The following is a 19,280-nucleotide window of genomic DNA, read 5'->3' as shown; positions in this document are numbered from 1 at the left end:
AACAACAATATGCTATTCAACCTCCCTCGGCTACGCTCTTGCAGGTCAGTGAAGTGTTGCACACATTCAAGGTCCATGTGGAGAGGGAACTGAAATTTGTAGAAACCCTGGCTCCGCCTAGACGATATGAAAAGGGCGAATGACCTGGCCAACTGTTAGCTTGTACAGTCCGTCAGGCGAACTGAAGTGGTTGCATTCCACTGGTTAAAAATAGTGCAGGAGACCTAGTGAATACTCTCTCTGACGTTAATAAGGTCTTTGAATCCTTTTACGCCGATTTACATGCAAAGAAAGATGTTAGTTCATCTGCGCACATTGCTAGTTTTCTGGACTGCCTTCCTGTCCCCGTAAGCAGCGACTCAACTCGATTTCCCAATCTCCCAGGAGGAAATTGCTCACGCAAATGATGCTTTTCCTATGGGGAAATCCCCCGACCCAATGGCCTGACTGCTGAATTTTACAAGCACTTTAAGACGTCCCTTGTTCCCTACCTCCATAGGGTATGGGCGGAGGCCCTTGAATTGCAGAGGCTCCTCACAACCATGATAGAGGCGGCCATTACCATGCTCCTGAAACCTAACAAGCCGAAGGAGGACTGTGGGTCGTACCGCCCCCTCTCATTGATGAATTCCGATGTTAATATATTTGCCAAGATATTGGCTATGTGCTTGATGCCGCTTATGCCCTATATAATTCACCCCAATCAGTTGGGATTTATACCCGGACAGTTGACAGCGCTTAATTTATGCCAGCTCTTCAATATTCTGGCACAGAAACACCCAGATGCTGAGGCGGTGGAGGCCACGCTCGATATTCACAAGGAATTTTGACCCGGTTTCATGGTCATTTATGTATGCAACTATTGATGAATGTTAATTTGGCCCCAATTTTGTGTCAACATTGCGGCTGCTGTATACGTCTCCATTCGCTCGATTGGAATACTCTCATCCCCACTACATATTGCTAGGGGCACGTGCCAGGGTTTCCCCTTATGCCCCCTGTTATTTTCCTTGACCGTACAACCCTTGGCAGATCTCATCAGACATAAACACAAACACAGAGGCATCCGGATGGTTGGGGATCCAGAAATGATATCTCGCTATGCAGACGATGCTGACATGTATGTGAGGGACCCTGGGGTCCACCTTGCCCCATTAATGCATTCAGGGAATTGTCAGTTTGAGATTTTCCCTCTAACTGAGGCAGTGACAAACCACATGACATGCTCGGCTTCACCTGGGCCCCAACATAGATAAGATACCTGGGATTGTGCTGTTGTGGCACCGTGCTACTTTGATAACATGCAACTACACAGAATACATGGCGGGCCTCGCGTTCCGGCTTCAGATGCGGGAGCGACTACCATTGTCTATTGCTGGTAAAGTAGCCCTGCTTAAAATGAGTATTCTTCCCAAACCTCTCTGCATTTTTCAGAATATTCCACTGTGGCCTGATACAGATTTTCTTTAAGGAGCTAGACATCAATATCAATGTATTTGTATGGCACTCTGGAGTGGTGAGACTTACGTGGGACACTCTGGCCTTACCCTATGCACGAGGGGGGTTCGCAACCCCTGACATTCGTCTGTACTGGTTGGCGACTCAAGCTCACTTTGCGGTGTACTGGTTTGTGCATGATACACTCCATCCTCATGTTAAGCTAGAGAAATACTCAGCGCGGGGTCGAGATATTAGGTCGTTATGGGGGCAAAAATGAGAATGGGGAAGTGCCTTGGTGAATGGGGAATTACCGCCCCCGCTCACCTTGGAGTAGGGCGGTAATTCTGCCATCCACCAAGGCGGACATGGTAAAATACCGGCGGCAACCATGGCGCTAATAGCGCCATGGTTACCGCCTACCGTGTAATGAGGCCCTCTATCTATTCCTCTTGCTACTCTTGGTTGGTTAACTTTTCACTTGCAACTTAAATTTAAATTTAAACTTAAATTTAATTTCCAATGCCCCTTTGGTCTTGCTCCTGACTATCTCTCTGTTATGGTATTTTACTATACCCCTTCCCGTTCTCTCCATTCCTCCTCTCAATTTCTCTTGGTGGCACCTCGCCCCCCTTGCGCTCAATCTAATTTTGTACTTGTACAGCCCCCATACCCCTTACTCTCTTCGCCGTATCTCTGTCTATTCTTTATTTAGGTAGTCAATGGGCCTCATTACTGGTCCGGCGGTAACCGTGCCGGTGATACCGGCGGGTTGCTGCCGGACCATAATGATTTACCGGCACCTGACTTCCTGGTAATACCGGGGGATTACAACCCAGGCAGAATGGAAAGTCAGGTGCCGGTAAATTGTAAGTCCCCATTCTGTGTTGAGCTGCACATGGCACCCAAGGTATTGTCTCTGCACTTTATAGCATGGTTCCGGACCAGACCCTGTCTGCTCTCCAATCCAAATGGGAGCGAGATATGGACATTGTAATCACGGATGAGCCCTGGAGGAATATGTGTTGCCAAACCAACAAGGTTTCCCACAACTGCGTGTGCTAAATACAGCTTAAAGTTCTGCATAGATACCACTACACATCAGTCCGGTTACAACTATTTTCTAAGACACACACTGGTTGCTGCCCCAGATGCAGGGATAATAATGGTGGCTACTTTCACATGGTGTGGAGTTGTACCAGGTCGAGTGGTTAATGGGATGGGGTCTGTGCTGTGCTTTCAGATGAGGTGGCTACAGATTCAAAGCCACTCCTATGTGCTGTTGGTTTAATATATTTGACGTTTTAACAGGCCACAAGTGTATGTCTACTACTGGCAATTAGATACCTGCTGCTACACTAGCTTAAACCCACAGTCCCTTCACCCCGGCAGTGACTGGAGACCGTCACATGGGTCATTGATCTTGAAGACCAATGGGCATCCCAGCAGTCAGTGGTTAGTCGCCTGAGAGATATATGGAAGACCTTCCATTTCTTCCTATTGCAGACACAGCAGGACCCTAGGCACTCTAATCTACTAACTGATATCCGCTTTCCTTCCAGGCTGCTTTCAACCCTATAAGGCCCTCACCTGTCATATCTTCATCACCTCTGCTTTGCTTGTGAGTGTTTTTATGGATATGGCTGGCTCTTTCTTGAATCCTCTTCACTGCTGTAATATACACCTAACTATGCTGATTCAAACTGCTATTATGCTATATATGCAATGTTTATGTATGTTATGCTACCAAGTGCTTCAATAAAGAACGTTTAAAAATAAATGCAGGCATACTGTCAAGAGAGGTGCAAATAGGTGTTTGCACTGTGAGCCCAGGTGTGTGCAGTGGGGCCCTCATTCTCATTGCATGTGATACAGAAGGCGTCAGACACAATATGCAGGAGAAAATCACTGGTCTCATTGTCACTGCAATAACAGACATGTAACTAGACGTGTTCTCTGGGCGCTCTCCTTGGGCTTTGCCATTTCTGAGGTCCTTTGTGCCTTTCCCGGGTTGATAGTTCATGGTATATAGACAACGTTCACCTCAGTTTGCCTGGTGCTCGATTGAAAGGGTCGAGGAGATCACGACCAACAGATTCTTTACGGTGGTGACAGGAACAGGAAGTGAACCAAGGGAAGTTGGCCAGAAGGAGGACACCCAAAGTGAATGATCCGGGGGGGCACCCACCACCAGCACCTCCGTCTTGTCACCATTAAGTTTCAACCAGTTGTGGTTTATCCAATCTCCCACGGCAGAGAGACACCGGCAGAGAGACACCGAAAGAGGCATGACGACATCTCAACATGCTCAAGATCTAATGGAATAAGGATCTGAGTGTCGTCCGCATATGAATAGCATCTCATGCCGAAGGTGCACATGAGACACACACGTGGCTGAATGTAGATATTAAAAAGGTATAGGGGACAAGGCGGAACCTTGGGGAACTCCACATGAAAGGGAACATGGGAGTGAGGAAAACGGAGACAGTGAAATAACTTGGCATCTCTTCACCAGAAATTAAGCAAACCAGGCAAGTACTTGGCTGTAGATACCAGATTGGGCTAGGCGGGCCAGCAGGGAGGGGTGGTCAACGGTATCAAATGCCTTAGACAGATCGAGCAAAATCAGGACATCCACCCCAGCTGCATTGACCAGCCCAGTCAAGTCATCCAGGACACTCTCTGTGCCCCGGCCTGGCTGAAAGCCAGATTGAGAGGGGTCAAAGAGCCCTGTAGTCTCCAAAAACAAGGAAAGAAGTGGGGAGATCAGAGCCTTGAGAAGCTTCATGAGGAAAGACAACAGTGATATTGGACGATAATTAGGGACGGCAGGGTCTAGAGAGGGCTTCTTGAGAAGAGGAATAACCGTAGCTTGTTTCAACTCCCTAGGGATGTGGCCTAACTGACAGGACCTGTTAATGGACTTGGAAATCTCACCCAGAAGGTCAGTGAAAATGCCTTTCATCACTAGCAGTGGCACTGTGTCAGAGGGGGCAGATGACTTAAGTTGGTTAATTACTACAGTCTACACTAAACAAGGGCTCGGAGAATGTTGGAAACACAGCCCACTGATGCGGACAGACCATCAAGACGACACCAGGGACCGTAGTACCTAATGCAGTAACCTGAGAAGACAGTGAAATGTTAAGCCCAATAGTATTAATTTTAGAAATGAAGTACTGAAATAAAGAATCTCAAAGCTCCTGAGAAGGAATCACAGAAGAGGAGAGATTAGTGGCAGATGAAAGCGACCTAACCACTGAGAATAACTCCCTTGGTTTACTAAGGGCTTTATACATTTTTTGCTCCAGAAAGGCCTTCTTAGCAGCCAGAACAGCAACATGGCAGTCAGTGGCACGCTGCTTATAGTGTGCTTTAAGAGTAGGGCTATATGTGACGCGCCATTTCCGCTCAACTTTTAAGATGTTCAGAGAACCAGAACTTAGATGGAAGCCTCCGTGGTTGGATCAGTCTAAGAGGGGGCAACCAAATCTGATGCCGTCTCCAAGGAATGAGCCAGAAGCGAATGATCAGTCTCTTGGGCCATACCACATTGACCCTTACAGTGGACACTAGCGCCTTAAGGTCAGCCAAGCTCCAGTTACAAGTGGGTCCCTTGGAGTGGGTGCGCAGAGGTTTCATAGTGAACGTCAGGAGATTGTGATCTGACCCCAGGACAGGTTCAGTGGGGAGAAGAGATAGTTCCGATTTATCGGCTAGCACCAGATCCAGCGTATTTATATGTTGTGGCTAGGTTCTGTCACAAATTGATGGACACCCAGATCACAGAGACCATCAAACCATTGCTGCAAGATTGCAAGATGAGGGCCATTACATTTCAGGTTGAAGTCACCAAGCACAACAAGGTGCGGAACTTCAACTGAAGTTCGGCCAACACATCCTACAGGGCATCAAGGAACCCGGCATGTGACCCAGAAGGTCGGTAGATCACTATAAAATGACACCTATAGGTGGGACAAACTGTACAGCGAAGCAGTATTGCTTCCATGGGCACAGAATGAGTAAATGGAACTTTGGAGAACACGAAATTAGATTTAAAAATCATGGCTACCCCACCCCCTGGAATGGTTAGGTAATTAACTCTGTGTATATTTGTGTCATTGTTCCAGGTACTTGCATGCTTTTGGCGAGTAGTGAGTAAACACGAATGTAAAGTAGCAGACTGTAGTCGGAATGCAGGGTTCACGAGGTATGATTTATTGCTGTGTTAAACTTTCAAACAGCCTCTCATTATAAACAACAAAACATGCTTAAATGTGGCTCAGCAGGCTTGCTTGGAAAAAGGGTGAATCAATTCAGAGTTTGCATGAATGTCCTCTTAACCTTTGCTCCTCTTTGAAAGAAAAATAATCAGGTCACATAAATTCCTTTACCCGGACACTAGCTTTCCATTCTTTCGCCAGCTGTCCAAATTGGGTTTAAAAAAAACGAAAACAAACAGAGAGGGTAAACCCACGGAAACACTGTCCTTTGAAAATGGTTTACGGCCAGATTTTCCTTGTCAGTGAATCCGCTTCGGTAGTGTTCCTGGCACTGCCGCTCTTTGAGCCTCTCGTAGCGGAGAGTCTGCCTCTTGATAAGGATCTCCGCGATGCCGAGCCTTCAGCCTCCTAGTACGCCCAGTGTACATCACCTGGGGGTTCCTCCCACTTCTCTGTGGTCTCCGGCCAGTGCTGCTGCTGTAATGAGAGACACCTGATGAGTTTCCTGGGGCTTCTTTTAACTCATACTTTGCTCCTCCACTCCCCTCAGCCACCACCCGCCTTTCCTGCCCACTTCCCACACCTGCAGCCAGTTTGCCTTCACTCCTCCACCCTGCTCCATGCACTGTTTGTCCCACACCTGCAGCCAGCTTGCCTTCACACCTCCACCCTGCTCCATGCATTGTTTGTCCATCCCAACCTGTACTGCTATGGGGGTACCTGTCACTGTACCGCATGACAGGGCTGTATCTATACCGCTTCCCTTTGTTCATTTTATCTTTTCCCCCACCTGGTTTCCATTTCACGTGCTGGTTTATGGGAAATGTAGTTTTGTTCTGTCCTGCTGATGTAACATTTTGGGTGCTGGGTCTGAAAGTTAGAATGGGGTTGTCTTTTATCTCCATGCTGGACTCCCTTTAGAAGTTAGAGGCACTTGTCTAGATCGCGCTAAACCCATTCTCACGGGGTAAGACAAGGTATGGATCCAGGTCCGTTCCTAAAACCGTCTGCATCAGGAATGCTAGCAAGTGCCATGGCTAGCAGTGTGGGTACGGCTCATTAACCCCTCTGCCACGTCCATCCAGAGGATCAGGTATTGCCCCCTGAGCCCTGTTCCTCCCATGTACAGAAATTTCAGAGACACCTGCAGGCATTGGTCAGATTCAGATAACTGCTGGCTCACAGCCTATATCCCCCTTTATTCTACCCACAATGCAGAGCAGTATTTAGTTCTTCTGAGACATGGGTAGGTATGCGCAAAGACAAGAAACATAATCCGTGGAACCTGTTACAGCTCCCGTACTAGGATAGAGGAGAGTGTGAAATATAAAGTAGGTTTGTGACATGCATTAAGGATTTGAAGTAACAAGGTATGGCTGGAGACAAGACAATCACAGAGTTCTCATCCAAATGTTTTCTTCGCACTTATACAGAACACATTCATCTTCGTTCTACACTACTCTAACCAACACTGCAGTCTCATGTTTTCTTAAGTCAGTAGGGAGCATGGATGCACTGCTTCTAAACTGCTGCAGCCAACTGGTTTTACATGTGTTGTTTTACTTCAGATAACCAGTTCTGTTAGGCAGGGCACTTTCCCCCCTATTTTCCCCAACAGATTCCCTACTTCAGATCCCGATACAAACATTTTAACCAGTTTCAGACAACACAATATATCACACTACATTGACGCAATTGTAGAAAGATGAGAGCAGCCTTAAGGCAACCGTGGGTGAATCCTTTGTTGTAGAGTGATAGAATGGAAAAAATTGGTATCTTGATAAGTTAATAGGCAGCAGTGTAGGATCCCGCCTACTGAGGCTGCCCAGTAGAAAGAAACTTGAATCGGAATCCATTTGTTGCCCCAATTATAGTTTGCTTTTAATTTTGGACTTTCCAAGTGATAGTGGAGAAGAAATATTTGTATTTTGCAAATTGCCAGTTTGTGTCAAATATTAGTTTGACTTCTCCAAGGATAAGTTCTTTGTAATATTCAAATTCATATTCAAGATAACATCCTCAAGATAATTTATAGTGTCCTTAATATCCTCTTGACGCAATTACTATTTTCACCAACCCACAACTTTTTGAGAGTGTCTGTGTGATCCGGCCAGTTCCCCCTCTGACAGAAGCATCTTTTCTGGGCCCAAGGGGATCACCGGGAAGTGAGCCCGGCGAGCCCGGTGACCCAAAGTCTGGTCACAGAGCAGCAGGAATCTGAGTCACAGCACCAGAATGTCGTGGCAGAAAATGATCACTCATGATTGTGGTGGATTGATGAAAGAAATATTAGTAAAGCAATAGCAGACACATAACCAATGGCAGCACAGAACTTTGGCACAAGTGAACCCCACTCTCCCCACCGGGCTGTTCTCTTATACCCACATGAATACTTGAGTTTCAATGGCAGGGGTGTGGGCCTAACTGGGCAAGGTCACACCTTGCCACATTATTGCTGACGGAGAACAAACCCTCATTATACAGGCATTTGATGCCAGCATCACTCTGCCATGCTCGCTAGTGTTATCAGTGAGGGCAGCATAGTGTAATGCATTTTACCAAGGTGGATATACTCCCTAAAGCTTTGCACCTGCTCTGAGGCAGGCGAGAGACCTTGTAATATGATGACTTCCGCCAGCTAAAGCCACCTTTCAGCAGGAAAGTGAGAGCATGGAACATGCTTGCCTATGCCAAAATGGATGTATGTCTGAAGCGAGAACAGGTAAAGGCAAGCATTCTTTTGGGATAGGCAAGGCTCTTCTCTGACTGACATGCACAAAACAGTGCACCATCTCGCCTCATGCAAGCTAGAGACAGTGGTTTAAACATGGTGTGTGGCAAACAGAATGTAATGTTATACAGTGACATTATAGCAGGGGGTACATAAATGGGTATGCTTTGTTACTCATTTTCCTCCACACACTCCATTGAAAAATGCACGTCATCAATTAATTCTTCATTAACAAGATAAGCAACACGTACACACCAATGCCACAACTGGCAGCACACTACACATCCCATCAGGCAGCACCTCAACTACTGTGACAACTTTCAAGACACTCACTGCCACCCTAGCATCCCTCAATACCACATTGTATACAGACAACATCCTCCCTACCTCCATGCTGAACACTTCTGACTGAAGCACTCCTCCCTTACTTGAAAAGCATCAACAGCTCCTTAACTCAAGGCACTTTCCCCTTTCACATCGAAGTGGGAGAACAAATCCTACTACTTCTTAAGAAACCAACACTGCTCCCTCACAACTTCAGTAACTACCGCCTGATCATCCATCTTCCCTTCCTAGGTAAGATCCTTCAGAAAGCAGTAGCCATGCAACTCATCCAATACATCAAAGGCAACCAAAGCCAACACCTCCTTTAGTCCTACCAATCTGGGTTCAGACCCAGATGCAGCACAGAAATGGCTACCATCAACGTGATTGACAATGCCCTTAAAATCCTCAATGATGTCCATCCTTGCCTCCTTGTTCTCCTTAACCTCTCAGCAGCATTCAACACAGTAGACCACCAGACACTCACTGACAATTTACATTGCCACATGGGGATCTGCGAGATCACCCTCAGCAGGTTCAAATCCTACCTTGTTAATCTCCACCAGTTCATACAAATTCAGATCACCAGCTCCACCCATCACTTGTGGCGTCCCTCAAGAATCCATCCTTTCCCCTGTGATCTTCAATCTTTACATGGAACCACTCAGACCCCTCCCCGCTCCACACAATATCCACATCTACCAATACTCAGATGAAATGCAGCTCTACCTCAAGATATCCTCCATCGAAGACATCCATAGGCTCAAGGCCTGCCTCATGTTGATCAAGTCGTGGATGCCAAGTGCTTACCGGAAACTCAACCCTTCCAAGACTGAATTGCTACTGCTCACCAACAACACTGAACACAGACCTCAGTTAGGATAGGGTATTCAGGGCGGGTGGAGAAGGAGTATGGGAAGTAACCCTCTGGTAGAAGAGACCCTGAATAAATCTTGAGAACCTGACAGATTAAGAAGTCCTTACAACTGTTCCCGTAGCGTTAATGGAGGGAGGTCCTGATCCTATGGCAGCCTTTATCCGGGTTATATCAGATCTACGATCTGAGATGGCCCCGGCTCATGCATCCATCCATCAACGAATAGACACACTACAGAGCGTCAGTCACCCCTTGCCATCTGATGATGATTTTGCGGGTGCAGCAGCTGCCCCACTGGCCGGTCTGGTGTTTTTTATATCCATTATAAAACCCAGACCATTAATTCCTGGATTGAAAACAGGGGGGAACCCTGATTCAATCGTACCTGGCTCACTTCAACCAACTGTCTGTGGAAACCATATGGCCAGAACATAAGAAAGCTGCTGTATTTTATAGAGGTCTCTCTGATGATTTGAAATACGCAATTTCTACAGTACATGTTTTCCCTTGAAGGTTCCATGAGCTGCTTGTCCTTACCCTTCAGATAGATGCTAGGAGAGCAGAAACACTGTGTGAAAAGCAACATCCTCAACTGCATTCTGTGGAATCTACACAGGGTGTCAGGTCTCCTTCCTTCTTAGGTACAAAAAATAGGGCAGAGGCCATGGAATATCGAGAGTGCAGTTTGTAGAGCCATCTCGACATACTCTTTCAGTACTTCATCCTCCCCAAGTGTCAAGGAGTATACTCTTCCACAAGGAACCTTGGAACCCGGCACTAGATCTATGGGACAATAAAAAGGTCTATGAGGTGGTAGTTGTGCTGCTGTTTTTAATCAAAAAGTCCAGATATTACCGGTATTCATCTGGGATGGGATCAGGAAAGGTACATGCAATAGAACCCACCATTGGGTTTCACAACACTAGATCCATGCACGGAGATACAGCACGGAGATACAGAAAGGGAGGCCTTCATTGTTCTTTTGGGACAGGCACAGATGTAATGTCCTGATCCCCCAAAATACAGACATAAATTGGCCGTCTTTCTATGTTCTCGTTCAGACGTTGTCAGAGGTCCTCTTATTAGCCCTATTTGCATTGGTTGGGGTTCTGTACTGGTGGAGGACAGAAGAGAATCTGATTACAGGAGGGTTAAGGCCATCAGCATTAATAACCAGTACCCAATTCCTCTTATTTCAGTTCTCCTGGACCAACAACAACCCTCTGTAATATTCACCAAATTGGACCTCAGAGGCACGTACGATTTGGTGAGAATCAGAGATGGCGACGTGTGGAAAACGGCCTTTAAGACCTGATATTGTCTATTTGAGTATGATGCACTTTGGGCATTGTAACACCCTGCCAATATTTCAATTTTTCATAAATTATAGTTATTGTGACATGGTAGATCAGTTTGTTCTGGCCTGTTTGCACAACATTCGGATTTACTCAGAATCATATGAGTAGCACATCCAACATGTTCAGTTAGTTCTCCAATGTCTATGTGAGAATGCCATGGATGCAAAATCAGAAAAATGGGTTTTCAATACCTCAGGGTCAAATTACTTGGTTATGGTTTAGCCTCTCAAGGAGCACATATGAGTTCTGCTAAAGTGAAGACAGTGATGGAATGGCCTATCCCAGGATGTGCATGTGCTTGTAATAATGGACTTCTTGTCAAAGTGGCCTGAAGTAAGCATTTTGAGAAATACCTCGTTCATGAACATAATTAAGGTTGTGGAACAAACATTTTGGGGGAAAGATTGCCAAAGAATGCACTCACGGACAATGGGCCACAAATGGCATCCAGGGAATTAGAGGAGTTTTTTAAACAATTTTGGTATTAAGCATGTTACAATGGCGCTCTACCATCCCAAAACTAACTGGTGTTTGGAAAGATTTAATAGGACAATAATGAATGGAGTGGGAATAGAGAATAATGTGGGGAGTGATTGGATTCGAGCTTTGAATTAGTGGGTATTTCGATATAGGATTGCACCCAATGACACCACGGGTGAGTCTCAGTTTGAGTTGTTAAGAGGGAGAAAACCCAACACACATGTAGATCCTGGGTGGTTGTGAAGGTCATGGATGATGACTATTGATATGGAAAATGTGGAGAAGAAGATGAAGTTGTGTTATATGGTGTCAAAGATGAGATATGGTGAAGACATGGTAGTAGAAAGGTAGTGTGCAAGCCTGGAACTGAAGTCAAAATTATGTTACCCAGACAAGTGAGGAAAGGTGAATCTAAGTTCTCTGTAAGGAAGGTAGTGGTGGACGATCTTGGTAATGCAGTTCAATGAGTAGCCCTCTGGGTCTCTATAGGCTTGCATTACACACTTATCTGGGCAAGACCTTGTAGTATATTCCCTGTTGCCCAAGGGCTCTTTGTAGATTCTTTACAAAGGCCTAGCCCTGTAATGTTCCCCTTCTTTCCCTTTCCTCAGCCCCTCACTTGGGTATTTGTTTCTCTGCAGTAAGTATAACCCCAAGCCAAGGGTGTCTCTAGTTGGGTGCTCCCGCTATAGGTTTTGGTTTAGTTTCTCAAGGTACTGCAGAGCTTCTTTATTTGCCTATGGTGGCTTTCCTGCTACCACCAGTAGTTTCCTACTCCCCCAATAGGCTCCCATGTTTCTCCTTGATGTCAAAAAAGTGACTTTGCTGGTTGTCAGCATTTCTGCATGGTACACATGCACCCTCTCTCTCTGTCCCCCCTGAGGCCTCTGGCTGCTCAATTTTCTTTTGACGCTGTTCCGATATCTGATGTGGGCTCTGTGTGTATGTCACAGTAGTTTGAAGCTTTTCTAAGGTGGATTTTTTCCAGGGGTTTGTGCCTTTCACCTTACTCCCCCTGATAGTAACCCTACAGATTAGGAGCATACCAGTGATGTTTACTCCCTAGTAACACGCAAATGCTCCCACCCAAAAAATATGAAGCAGAAAATACTCCCAACAAAAAGTAGGGCACTTGGAAGTCTGCCTCTCTGGTTCCACCTACAACTCTACAGGTATGGCTCTATCAGTGGTAGCAGCAGAGCAGTGCCACAGGAAGGAGCTCTGTTATTACTGCCTGATCAGAAGAGGAACTTTAGTATAAGAATGCATCTTTTAGTTTGTGCAAAGTTGCATATATATTTGTGCTTGCATAAATATAATGTTTATATTGTGCTTAACCACAATACATTTCACGGTGGCTCTTGACAGGAGATGAACTTCCTGTAATGGCTAATTGGCCGATGCTTTGGTATATGCAGCATTCTAGCTGAAATGGCATATTCTACTCTACTTCCAAATACTCCGATTAGGAATAGAAATTACATTTTTACTCCCATCTTTCAAAAATAGCGATTACAAATCTTTTACTCCCACTTCAAAATCACCTCTGTAGCACCGCCAGAGACTGTGGTAACAATGGGCAATGTCCCTCACTCCTCATATAGTACATGTCCTGCTAGTGCATACTATAGTTCTACCTGTTAAAGGGAACATTGTCTGGCTTGTAATGGGGTGTCTGAACAGACTGTGGGAGCTTTTGGGATTCACCTATATACCACCTACAGAGGCTGCATCACTTAGCTGGTGGCATCCCCAGACCCATCCAAAGTTCTTCATTTTAGCTCTACGGGTTCACCAATTGTGACTTTGTCACTTGGCTTTCAATGTAGGGAAACTGCATTATGTGTATTTCAATCTTCCTGAAAAAGCTTAGCATGAAGGAGAAGCAAATATGGAGCCCCAACTGTCACATTATCATTTTATATTGGCCATGGTCAAGGGAGGGCCACCTGCTTCTTAACACAAACCCAGACATACCAGATAGCACACACTTACGCTTCACATATTTGCAATTCCAACCACTCCTTTCTAGGATATGCATGTTACCTGCTAACCAATTTCCAAAAAGGAATTTCCCCTGCACTCATTACCCTAATGTATACATGCCAACATGCTCCATTCCATTCTGATGATGCTATTCCAACCCTTTCCTAACATCTCAGCTAAACATTAAATACAAGAGAGTTTCTGGACTATTTTATTTAAAGAGATATTTATACCGTTAGTTACTCAACATCAGGAAGGTTACCCTTCATTGCGAACCTCTGACTTCATCATATATACTCGGCTCTTGTTGGATGTTTTTGGTAACAAAGGAGACAGTGGGCATGTAGAGAATGCAGAAGAGTTAAAGCAGCATTATTCTATTTTAATTCAAATATTAATGTTTCTCTTGTTATGTAAACTGTTCTCTTCCAGGGACGAGTTACCTTTCTTGATGTTGCGGCTTCTTTCTCTGAAGAGGAGTGGAAGCTTTTACATGAATGGCAGAAGGAACTTTATGAGAATTTGATGAAGGAAATTCATCAAATCTTGATCTCGCTTGGTAAGGTTATGTTGTACGTCCTTCTAAATTGTTATATGTTTAGCATGTGCACCTGGTTCCAGCTTCAAGTTCTTCCACAGAATGTTTATGTAGAATTCATAGGAGGCTGTAGCAGCGGAAGGCCTTAGTGCACCAAACGTCTTTAAAAAGCTTGGGCAAACCAATCAACACAAAGTACAACCCCCCAACAAAACTGCAAATAAAATGCACACTGGGAAAACTGAAAAGGAAACTTGTTCAAAACCATCCCTTTTCTTTTTCAGTGGTGACCATAGCAAAAAAAGATGCGTGGCTGAGTGGCTAACATTGTGTCAGCACATGAGATTAGTAATCCTTACATTAAGGGTAAGGCATGAGGAAGAGTTCAAGGGAAATTAGGTGAAGGGGGGGCATTGGAGGATGGTGAGTGTAAAAACAGGAGGGCAAGGAACATGGGAGGACACAAGCTGCCTACCACCAGCTCAGAATGTAGTCTTATGATGATGGATAAAGCCCGCCTTCTGACCTCGCTGATTTGCAAATGCTCACATTCAGGCTCCTAATGGACCATAATATCCTTTTAGTCCTTAACTTAAGTGTCACCACCCGCTATGAAATAACACTCGACAGACCAGGATTCTTTCCTGTTACGCTTCTTTATTCTATGTACAGGTGCTGGTCTACTCACACCACCCTCGTCCCAACAGAACCCAAAGTCTGGGAAATCGCCTCTTGCCCTCTGAGTTTTCCTATGGCGGGTCTCTGTCCTCAGTATGCCAAAACGTACTCGACCAGCTCTCCTTTCTCACTACCGTCTTGCAACAACGATAAAATGTGAATCACCCTCCACGCGCCCCTTTTTTACACACCCTCTTCCCATCCCATTGGTTGATTGCATTCCCTGCTCCTTATTTCTATTCCTCCCAGGTGTTCTTTTGCAGCATAATGCAGACACCCACCCCTGTGGCTAACCACCTCCCTTTCTGCAACCATCAGTCTGAGATGGCCCTGCAGCCCCACCCTCCCTCGACTCTGTGATGTGCAAGGCTATTCATGCTGGCTGACCCCGGATCCCCAGGTAAGCTAGTGTGAGCCCCTTTTCCCCTGGTGATATTCCATTCCTTCAGGGCTGTCAGGCAAGTACTTGTTCATTCATTTTCCTGTTCGGCTGAGATCACTGCCATTGGCCATCTCATTCTGTCTGGTAGTGGTTCTCCCTCCCTCACCGCCGGGGCCAGCCGCTGCTGGTGACCGCCTGTTCTTGACGCAGACTTGTTGCTTTCTTCCATTGGATCTGTGCGGGCATTGTTCCCTCTCAAGTACAAGCCACTGGTCAGTCCATCACATTAAGACATTGCAATTCGCTAATGAAATGATCATTTTATAGTTGAGACATCATTAGTAAATTACATTCCAAAGATCTAGTTACGTCACTCGCCTCTTGCCGAAAAGCTTTAGCCCTTGGTGCCTCATCCTTCACTGTGGGAAAATGCTTCCTTAGTACTTTAATTATAACACAGTCGCACTCTCCAGCAACAGTGGTCAGCCCTTCTAAACACAGTAACATTTTCCTAGCTTCATGGCACCTATCAACTAATTCAAAAGGAGGTCTAGTATCTGATGCTGGCAGACTGAACAGCAAAGTGGGAGAAGAGGAGCTCAAAGGATATGCCAGGGTGAGATAAATGTGTGTTTTCTGTATGTTCTTTCTTTCAAAGAAACACAAAAGATATTCCAGGGGCAAAAGAAAGCTACCATGCCTTTGAGAATCTGGAAAGAACCTCACTGAAATCTGATGTAGATGCACATAATAGTATGTTCAAAAGGTTGTTGTCTTACAGGGCAAAAATAAATACTCTGGGAAAGGGAGAAGGTGGTGGACAATCTCTAAAATCTCTAAAAATGGCACTTTCAGGAAGGATTGTGGGTCAGCTGAGTACTCGTTTATGGAGTCATCCTTCCTGGCAACTGTTTTCCACTGGCAAAATGCAAAGAATATGAAGCATGGGTGACAAAATATACCCCTGTGCCTCTGTGCAACGCTGTAAGAGTGTTTGTAGAAGCTTGTAAAGTGGAAAATCACTTTTTACACACTTTGTGACCACTCTAACATTTTTGCTGCTTGATTTATGTAATGCCCTAACTACCTTTCCTTAGTGAGTTCTATAATGATCTCAGTAGAGATGCAATTCTTTAATGTATGTACCGCCTGTGTCCCCTCTATTCTCCGCAGGCAGGTAACCTTACCCAGTCAGTTGACGTGATTGTTGGAAGCGTCTCTTACATGGTGGCTGCACAACTTGTAGTCAGTTTGACTCTCAGGAAGCGTTTTTCCTTCCTGGGGGTCCCCAAAATGGATTCTCCACTGCTTTTACATCCACTACTCAGGTACAGTGCTACCTTTCAGTGATTGAATGGAGACTGTCAGTTACCATGTATGGTCATTTCCGAAATGAGTACCGGCCAAGACCTAATTAACGGCTTCAGTGGGCGTGCCTGGGCATGGGGATATCTGGAATTCTCTTGGAATTAACATCCCCTGTTTTTGCCAGGAAGATGGCCACCAATGTTTGTGTGTGACAACCAACACTGATTGGATGGCTGGCTGCCAAATCTGGCCCAAGAGTGAGTGTGTGTATGAGGTTAGGACCCGAATTTAGCCCTGCAATACGGATAAAAGATGCCACTCTGCACCAGCACTCACTGAGAATTAATCCTGAATGACAAGGAACAAAGACTTGACAGAGGAATCAGAAGCTGTGCATTTGTTGGACATTATGAATCATGCTGTGAAATTCTGCTTGTCCTGTGACCAGAAAGAACATTGTGCACCACTCCTTCAACTTGATCCAGCAGGATTAGCTGGATCTATTCCTCTGAAAATGTTTCTGTCTGTTGAACTTTCCGAACCCTTCTGTACTGCTTGCCCCTGGACACAGAGTACTGCATCCTTGAGACGTCCCAGCATTGCTGTTGCTGCTGGTGGACCATTAACTCAATCATTTATCTGTGTAGTGGGACTCCGGTATCGTCCTTCTGGCATGGGGAGTTCGTTCTAAACACTACAGGTGACCCCTGAGTAAGGGTTACTATTGTGAAATCTCTGACCTAAAGCTCCTACAACAAACTTTCTTCTGCTTCACTTAGTTCTAAGGGTCCCTGGACTTTGCCTGAAATCTTTGCTGCAGGGGCTTTCACAGTTGACCTTACCCATCCAGGAAAGAACGAGACCTTTAAAGCTGCTTCTCTGTGCACCCCCTCTGCAGTCTTGGAGTCGATTCTACTCCAAGGTAATTGCCTCGATAGTATAACTTTTTAGTGGCCCTCTTCCTTTGAATCCCAGGGTCTTTAGTTGCAGATGATGCCTATACAGGTGGGAACCAAAACCTTTCCAGATGCTGACCTCGGAGCTTCTCTGCAATCTCCAGAGCAGCATGCTGGTGAGGCATCTTTGGAGTCAGGATCTCTTCTTAGGTATCCCCTCATCCTCCTCAGGGTATATTTGTAGCTTCTCTCATGGGACCCCATGTACAGACCGTGTAGTAACCCTCATTAACTTGTATTGGGCATTTTAATAACATTGCGGTTAAGGGCTACGATGACTCTATGGACATGTGAGCCTCGCTTAAAGCCCAACTGGGCTTTTTGCCTTGTGGAACCTTCATATGACTCTGTTATCACATTTATTTTAAATGTTATAATATTTGGAAACTTATACCTTGACCTCTGTAGTTGCCTTGACCTCTCAGTCATACAACCTCTTGGAGAGTCAGGATAACAAAGAGGAAATACCCTGTAAACCAAGATAGGTTGAATTATTAGGACCCTAGAAAGGAGAGTCAAGGAAAAATCCCTAGCAGGCCTGAGCTCTCAAGTCTGGAAAAACTTAAATCTCCAAATCTGAAAGGAGATAAATCATTCCAGTACCACACCACATAAACCAGTGTGAGCCAACAGAATGGACTATGTGCCATTGCCTACTGCATCACATGTTTCTGAAAGTGTAAATAGCACAATACCTTCCAGTGTATTGAAAGCAGCGTTCACCACCTGTAAGGTAACCAAATTAATGGAATTTCAGTAACTCAAAGTCATCTTTATGAGGCTGCAACTGATGCGCTACTTATTTCTCCCCTGCGTTAGATCTTCGCCCAAAAGGTCCAAGAAAGTAGGGGATGATCCATATCCAACTCCTGAATATCAGGCCAATGTGGCACATGATGAGAAGCTGTTTTTGACCTGCTTTCGGAGTAGGCAACCTAGAATCAATATCTCATCTAATTAGCTAATATTTGAACATAAAAATGTAATGTTCCTTATGTTATATACAGAGTGTAAGTAAACGCAGCATTTCCCTAACTATGTCCAATTTACTACCCAGCTATAACACCATAGCTCCCACTAAATTCTTGCCATCTGGGCTATCACAACCAAACAAACGTTACCCCACTACCACAATAACTGCAAACAACACCAACTCTCTCACGCCCACTCATTGGACCCAACGTCTCGCCTCCCCACCTGCTCCCAACCAACAATGTACAACGATAACCCAGAACCCTAGACTAGGATCCAGACTTAGACACCCTGACCCTCCATCACCCAACTGCAAAGGAATAATAAACACTTAATACACGCCCAGCAGAAAAAAATACCCTGAAATCCCACAACAACTTTGCCAAAAAGGGTGCTGCCCTAAGCAGCCCCAACAACATTGATACACCCATAAAGGGAGCTCTTATTAATGCAATGTCTTTGACAGCACATGCCCTAGACATTGCCGGCCTTATTACAACTAATGAGCTAGACTTCCTAGCCATAACAGAGACATGGCTACACACTGGTGCAGGCCCCACTCTCTCTCTAGCCATTCCCGATAACTACTCTATCACCAGACTTGAAAGAGAATCAACTAGAGGTGGCGCAGTCGCTGTTATTGGCAAGACCCACTTCCGCCTAAGAGTTCTGCCCAATCCACCCTTTCCATGAAGCTCCCGCTCTCAGCTTCATGTACACTAAAAATCCACCTCGTGTACAGACCCCCTGGCCCAATTTCCACCTTCGAGGAAGTTATCTCACATCTCCTCTCTGCCATTACCAAACCAGGTTCACAAATCCTGCTGCTTGGTGGCTTCAATTTATGCTTCCAAGACACTAATGATGAAAACACTACTACCATAGCTAACTTGATCAAAGAACTAGGTTTCTCATCACATTACCAAACCCACGCATAATAAAGGAAGAACCCTAGATTGGATCGCAGACCTCAATTGCGAGACTAAAATACTCTCCAATGTACCATGCGCATGGACTGACCACCACATCG

At 45.3% G+C, this 19,280-nt stretch overlaps 1 protein-coding gene across 3 annotated transcripts in view; it reads left to right on the top strand.

Annotated features, from left to right (window-relative positions):
- LOC138449115 (zinc finger protein interacting with ribonucleoprotein K-like) overlaps positions 1-19,280 on the top strand; it is a 361,705-nt gene that overhangs the window by 84,383 nt on the left and 258,042 nt on the right. For all 3 annotated transcript variants that reach the window (XM_069604746.1, XM_069604745.1, XM_069604744.1), the window contains exon 2: positions 13,849-13,975. In XM_069604746.1, coding sequence (XP_069460847.1) covers positions 13,849-13,975 — 127 coding nt within the window. The remainder of the gene's footprint in view (positions 1-13,848; positions 13,976-19,280) is intronic.

Source organism: Ambystoma mexicanum, chromosome 1p (genome assembly GCF_040938575.1).
Source record: "Ambystoma mexicanum isolate Mex_15411 chromosome 1p, UKY_AmexF1_1, whole genome shotgun sequence".
Lineage (NCBI taxonomy): Eukaryota > Metazoa > Chordata > Amphibia > Caudata > Ambystomatidae > Ambystoma > Ambystoma mexicanum.
This window is presented reverse-complemented; position numbering and strand designations above follow the sequence as displayed.